This window comes from Myotis davidii, unplaced genomic scaffold (genome assembly GCF_000327345.1).
Source record: "Myotis davidii unplaced genomic scaffold, ASM32734v1 scaffold120, whole genome shotgun sequence".
NCBI classification, from domain to species: domain Eukaryota; kingdom Metazoa; phylum Chordata; class Mammalia; order Chiroptera; family Vespertilionidae; genus Myotis; species Myotis davidii.
This window is the reverse complement of record NW_006294778.1, coordinates 5,530,529-5,537,002: the sequence shown is the minus strand read 5'-3', so window position 1 is coordinate 5,537,002 and position 6,474 is coordinate 5,530,529. Positions and strand designations below refer to the sequence as shown.

General features: G+C 41.7%; 1 protein-coding gene across 1 annotated transcript in view; it reads left to right on the top strand.

The window, feature by feature from the left end:
* The window catches only part of DRAM1 (DNA damage regulated autophagy modulator 1), a 37,567-nt gene extending 31,546 nt beyond the window's left edge, over positions 1–6,021 (top strand). The window contains exons 5-7 of the mRNA XM_006769368.2: positions 675–733; positions 4,600–4,692; positions 5,560–6,021. Coding sequence (XP_006769431.1) covers positions 675–733; positions 4,600–4,692; positions 5,560–5,604 — 197 coding nt within the window. The 3' untranslated portion in view covers positions 5,605–6,021. The remainder of the gene's footprint in view (positions 1–674; positions 734–4,599; positions 4,693–5,559) is intronic.
* Positions 6,022–6,474: the final 453 nt, after the last annotated feature.

The window sequence follows — 6,474 nt, the reverse complement described above, 5'->3', positions numbered from 1 at the left end:
CAGTGCATGAATGTCATGCACCGGGTCTCTAGTTAAACAATAATTCCCTATTGTCCCCTTTCCCCAGGATTTGAAACCACTGTTCTACTGTCTTTATGATATTGACTACTTAAGTACCTCATAAAAGTGAAATCATATTGTACTTACGTTTTCTAATGGGCATATTCCACTTAGCTTAATGTCTTCAAGGTTTACCTATATTGTAGCATATTGCAGAATGTCCTTCTTGAATAATATTCCATTGTATGTATATAGCACATTTTGCTTATCCATTCATCTGTCAACGGACACTTGGGTTGCTTCCAACGTTTAGCTATGATGAGTAATGCTGCCATGAACATGGCTGTACAAATATCTCTTTGAAACTCGACTTTCAGTTATTTGGGGTGTATACCCCAAAGTGGAATTGCTGTTCTATGGTAATTCTATTTTTAATTTTTTGAGGAACCTCTGTACTGTTTTCCACAGTGGCTGCCCCATTTTACATTCCCACCAACAGTGCACAAGGGTTCCAACTTCTCCACATCTGTACCAACACTTGTTTTCACAACCTAATGGGTGTGAGGTAAAACATGTTTAATACTGTGTAATTATACTACTAGAAGAATAATCTAGTCTTAACATTAAAGGACCTATTTTCTTCAGTACTTTCCTTAACACTCTTCTTTTTTTAGTGATTACCTGTGCTTCACTGATTTCCATAACCAAGCTGGAGTGGAATCCCCAAGAAAAGGTAAAATTCAAGTCATTTTCAATATGAGTGTCAAGACTGGTGGTATGAGACGGTGGCTGTGTGAAGCCTTCTTAGAAAGAAAGGATCACTGCCATTTCTTAGAACAAGTTGCAAAATATGAAGTAAGTAACTTACTGTCCAACTATTTGGCAATTCATGGGTCCTAATTAGCTATTGGAGTAATCCCAAATGATTCCGGGGATTATTTTCGAAATTAAAAAAAATCTGTATTGTTGAGAGTATCACCCTATTATCTGTGTGCATAGGTAATGCAAAAGATCTTTGAGTAATCTCTTGCCACCACTCCCCCTTCCCTCTGAGGGAAGTAAATTGAAAGAATATTATTGGATGAGTATTAGTTAGAAGAAATGCCTGGAATTGATTGAAGAGGCGGGAGCCCAGATTTAGGATGACAGAGAAGGCAGTTCAGATTTCAAATCAAGACCAGCCTAGATTGATTGGGAGTAATAGGGGGAAAATATTTGATGAGCACTGGCACGTGACTAACATGAGAATGAAAGAACATGATGAATCAAAGAGGACTTCTTGGACAAGCCAAAGAATTTGTTCCCATGACAGAGAGAGATAAGATTCCTAGGAGGATAGATTATTTCATGGGGGACGTGGATGGGTTTGTTTTTAGAATTGTTGAGTCTGGGGCTGTAGTAAAACATCAAGGAGAAATGTCCAGTTGGACACATGGGACTGGACCTCTGGTGGGATTGAGAGCCATCAGAGCAGAGGGTAGAGTGAGATTTCCAGACCAAAGATCACAACATCCAGGACTGAATGTTCAGATTTGAGATGGACTTGTGCCATTAGATACTTACAGCAGTGGCTCATCTCGATGCCATATGGAGAATGAATGACACCCTGGAGAGAAGAGTTGATGAAAGAATAGCAGGAGTGGGTGTTTGGTGTTTTTTTTTTGGTCTCTTTTAGGAACGTTTTTTCAAAAGAGAGGTGGAGTCACTGATGTTATCCAAAATGCAGTTTCAGTTAAGAATGCTGGAGTTAAAAGCCAATTGCAGGAGGTTAAAAAAAATGGTGAGAGGAGTCTTTCCTTTATCCAGCTGTCCATGAACACTTGGAGGTGAGAGGGAAAGGAGAAATGAGATGATGAAGGCTGTAGGGGACAGTGTGGTTAGAGGAGGATTCTGGCATACAATGGGAGCCTGCAGAAGACAAGGGAGAGACTGAAGGTGCTGAGGAAGAGAATGATTCAGAAAAATTTTACAAATAAAACACTAGAGTCCTGGTGCACTGATTCATGCACCGGTGGGGTCCCTCAGCTTGGCCTGTGCCCTCTCGCAATCTGGGACCCCCCAGGGGGTGTTGAACTGCTGGTTTCAGCCCAATCCTTGAAGGCCAGGCTGAGGGACCCCACTGGTGCACGAATTTGTGCACCAGGCCTCTAGTATGCATGTAAGATCTTTGGTTAATCTCTTCCCGCCCTCCTCCTCCCTCTCCCCCCTCCCTTCTGAGATTCATCAGTCTGTCCCATGTTTCCATGCCTGTGTGTTGAGGGTCTTGCCCCTGGTGGTCAGTGGGCATCACAGCTACTGGTTGAACGGTTGAATGGCCACTTGGGCTTTTATTTATATAGATTGCTTCCTGAGAGTGAGACCTCACAGCAGAGCAGCCTCAGGTGTACTTTACTTTTCAACCACTTGGGGGAGACTTTCCCCCACAAATCAAATAAAATTCAGCTGCTGAGAAGGGTTCATCAAAGCATATCCCCAGGCTGTTTAAAAAGCCTTTTTATTTTTCATTCCTTATTTAATCTTAAAAATGTTAAAAGTACCTGTTTTTATATTTACTCCATAAAGTACCATGCCACTCTTAGATTGCCTTCTGTTCCCAATATCAATAAATAAACCGAAAGTCCTTTGCATTGATTCACTAAATGGAATAAGCACTTAGGTACTGCCTCAAACGAATGTGTACTGCTTTAGGGCTTTCGTAATGCAGACTTGTGCATTGACTGACTTGGTGGGGAGGGTGAGAATTAGAATTTCACTGTCTCATTTTATGGATCAAGGAAATTAGAGCCTTGCCTGTACTCACACATGGGTAGTGGAGTATGGGCTTCTGGTTCAGCACACTTTCATTAACATCATGCTAAAGAAATCTCTGCCAAAATTTTATAAGCCACCTTTATTGTCCCGGGATGATAAGGGGGCACCAAAAAGGGGGCAACTTCTGTTCTCTACCCCCTAGTGCAGTGGTTCTCAACCTTCTGGCCCTTTAAATACAGTTCCTCATGTTGTGACCCAACCATAAAATTATTTTCGTTGCTACTTCATAACTGTAATGTTGCTATTGTTTTGAATTGTAATGTAAATATCTGATATGCAGGATGGTCTTAGGCGACCCCCGTGAAAGGGTCATTCGACCTCCAAAGGGGCCGCGACCCACAGGTTGAGAACCGCTGCCCTAGTGTGAGGTGGTTAGGTTCTCCCCAATTAGACCTGGATAAGGAGAGAGGGTGGATGGTGATGTCCTGGAAGGGGGAGAGTAAGGAGAGGTGTCTGAGAGTTCGATGTTCCTCAGTTAATCTTTGCGGATGAAAACTGGATCAAAGAAAACAACTGACATCATAGCACTGACTTGCAATCCACTACCATTTGTTTATTCACACTTGTGATCTGTAGCAGAAAGCAAAGTGTGTGTGTGTGGGGGGGAATAACAAAAAGCAACAGGTCATGGTTTGAAATCAGACCTGGCAGTCCACAGGCCTGATTTGGCAAATAGGCAACGTCAAAATAAAGGTGTTAGTTTTTACTTAGATGGGGTTTAAAAATGCTTTTTAAAACGTTTCCAGCATTTCAAAATCAGGAGAACACACACACACACACACACACACACACACACACTTTTGTTCTCATTTTTTAAAAGCAGCCCTGGTGTTCCTGGTGTCATATGTCCCCATTTGGTGAAAATGGAATTGAGCTGATAAGCATGGGCTTCCTCCCCACTTCACTCGCTCTCTGCAACTATCAGTTCCATTGATTTTTATTAATCTCCAGGCTTCCGTAGGCAGCTGACCTTGGAACCCCAGTGAAAGCCATCCTCATTCTTGCTGCCCATTCTCTCCTTCCTGCCCCCAAGAAGGTAGTCAGTGACTGTGTACAGATGTCTCGTTAGCATTTGCTATGCTGCTATGTTTACATATAATGTTAAGCCGAACTATTTTCTGAACTGACATTTTCTGTAGCAGCAGAGACCACAAAACCCAGTGCTGACAGTTGGCCAATTTCCTCTCGACACGTACACGTTGGAAAACTTGGGGATTCCCAGCCTCTGGAGAGCAAGTCCCTCTCCGCATGGGAAGTTCTGCCTTCTGTGGAGTCCACATTGGCTTCCAGGTCTCAGCCATTTTTTGGCCCTTCTTTTGCTTTTTGAAACTCTATAAACAAAAACAAGTCTTTTTTTTAAAAAAAAAAACAACAACAAAAAACAAAAAACCCAAAACATTTTTATCGATTTCAGACAGAAAGAGAGAGGGAGAGAGAATCATTGATTGGCTGCCTCCTGCACACCCTGCACACTGGGGATGGAGCCTGCAACACAGGCATGTGCCCTGACCAGGAGGAACCTTGACCTCCTATTTCATAGGTTGATGTTCAATCACTGAGCCACGGCTGGCGGGCTATAGACAAGTCTTAAAGCCAGAGCATAGAAGAGGGAGAAAGTACTTTGGGAATAATTGCACCCACGTTCTAACTGGGCAGGCGCCCTGCCATTCACCTGCACAACCTTGCTGCTGTCTTTGCCCCAGAGGTTGACTGATGCTCTCGGACAGCCTCCTCTGCTCTGAAGTGCATCCATTTAGACTAAATTGTGTTTCTTTCCATTGCTGTTAGGATTATGCATACCATGTGGTGAGTGCGATCTGTGAATGGACAGTGGCCTTCGGTTTTATTTTTTACTTCCTAACGTTCATCCATGATTTCCAGGTAGGTGTTTATCCATTTCAATGTTGTAAATTGCTAACAATTAGGATTGGAAAAATCCATAGAAAAATTTTTGCATGAAAAATGAGAGCATGATTTGCCTTTCTTTTTACTATTACGTGTTTGGAAAAATATATGTCTTGTGCAACTTAGTTTTTCCCCAAAGGCATGCGGCTTTAACAGCTCTCCCAAACAGTGAAGTTTCCAGTGTCCTCTGCCATTCGATGTTTATAGTTATACATCCTGATTTTTTTTAAGAGGTCTCATTTACTGGTTCCAAATGATATGTCTTTTTATGTTGTTTTATTTATTTTATTTTTTATTGTTGACACAATTCCAGATGTCCCACATTTTACCCCTCTTTGCCCACCTCCACCCATCCCTCACCCCTGGAGATATGTCTTTTTGTTTATTTGAAATTTTTAGTTATTGATTTGAGAGAGAGAGATTTGTTGTTCCACCTAGCTATGCATTCACTAGTTGATTCTTGTATGTGCCTTAACCGGGGATCAAACCCCAACCTTGGTGTGTAGAGACACTGCTCTAACTAACTGAGCTACCCAGCCAAGGCCAATATATATGTCTTTTGAAAAAATAAAAGTATGTTGTTGAAAAATGTCCACAAGGCAGAGAGAAGGTGGAACCTTATTAGATTTGGCCACAGGTAAAAATCTTACATTTTTGAAACCAATGAATTGGGACTAGCTAAAAATATATAGAAAGCCAGGAAACTTCTTGAGGAGTCAACTCAAGCTTAGCACAAATCATAGTGAGGTCATGTCTTCGAGGCTGCAAAGCTTTGGGGACTTGTATAGCTGGTACTGGAATTGCTGACCTTCTTTTAAACCTTTCTTTGCTTTTTTTTAACAGAGTGTCACCCTGAGGATATCCACAGAACTTAATAATGACATCTGAAGAAAGAGGAATGGTATCTCACTCGTTGCAAGTCGCAGACAGTTTCTAGATGTGGCACAGGGGACAGATCGGGTATGAATGCTGCCCTGTAGCAGGCAGGCATCTGTGGCACATCCAGGACTTGAATTTCACGAAGAATTCCCAATAGTTGTCCTATTTCCAAAGGGATGTTTTCCTAGAGAATGTAGAGCACTTATAACCTAGCAATGTTTTTATAATTTTCTAAACTGGTACTTTTTTTATATTCACAAGTTCATTACACAAAAGATAAGGTGTTACAGAAAATGGAGAGCTCTTATTTTTGTACAGATCCTGTTTTGTTGTTTCTTTGTGTGTGAGTGATTTCTGGAAATACACTAAGTGAGGAATTTACTAACAAGTAACCTCAGGATATTTTGAGAATAAACTATAATTTCAGATGAGGGCATTTGTACACTTCAATTTACAGTGATCATCAAGATTTAGTTAATAAAAGAACTCTAGCTATGACACGATTTTTAAATGAATTGAATAAGCCAAATGCTTCTATCAAAAAGCCTTAATGCCACCATACACATTAACGCTCCACAGCAAACCTCAGTTTTGAACTCCTGCCTTGCTCACAAGAGCCAGAGGCTTCTCCTTTGCTGCTGATTGGCAGTTTGTAATGGGCATACTTTTAAAAAATACAGGTTGGGTTTTTTAAAATTGATTTCAGAGAGAGGAAGGGAGAGGGAGAGAGGGATAGAAACATCAAAGATGAGTGAGAATCATTGATTGGCTGCCTCCTGCACGCTCCCTCCTGGGGGACTGAGCCTACAACCCTGGCATGTGCCTTGACAGGGATTCAAACCGTGACCTCCTGGATCATGGCTCCATGCTCTGCCATGG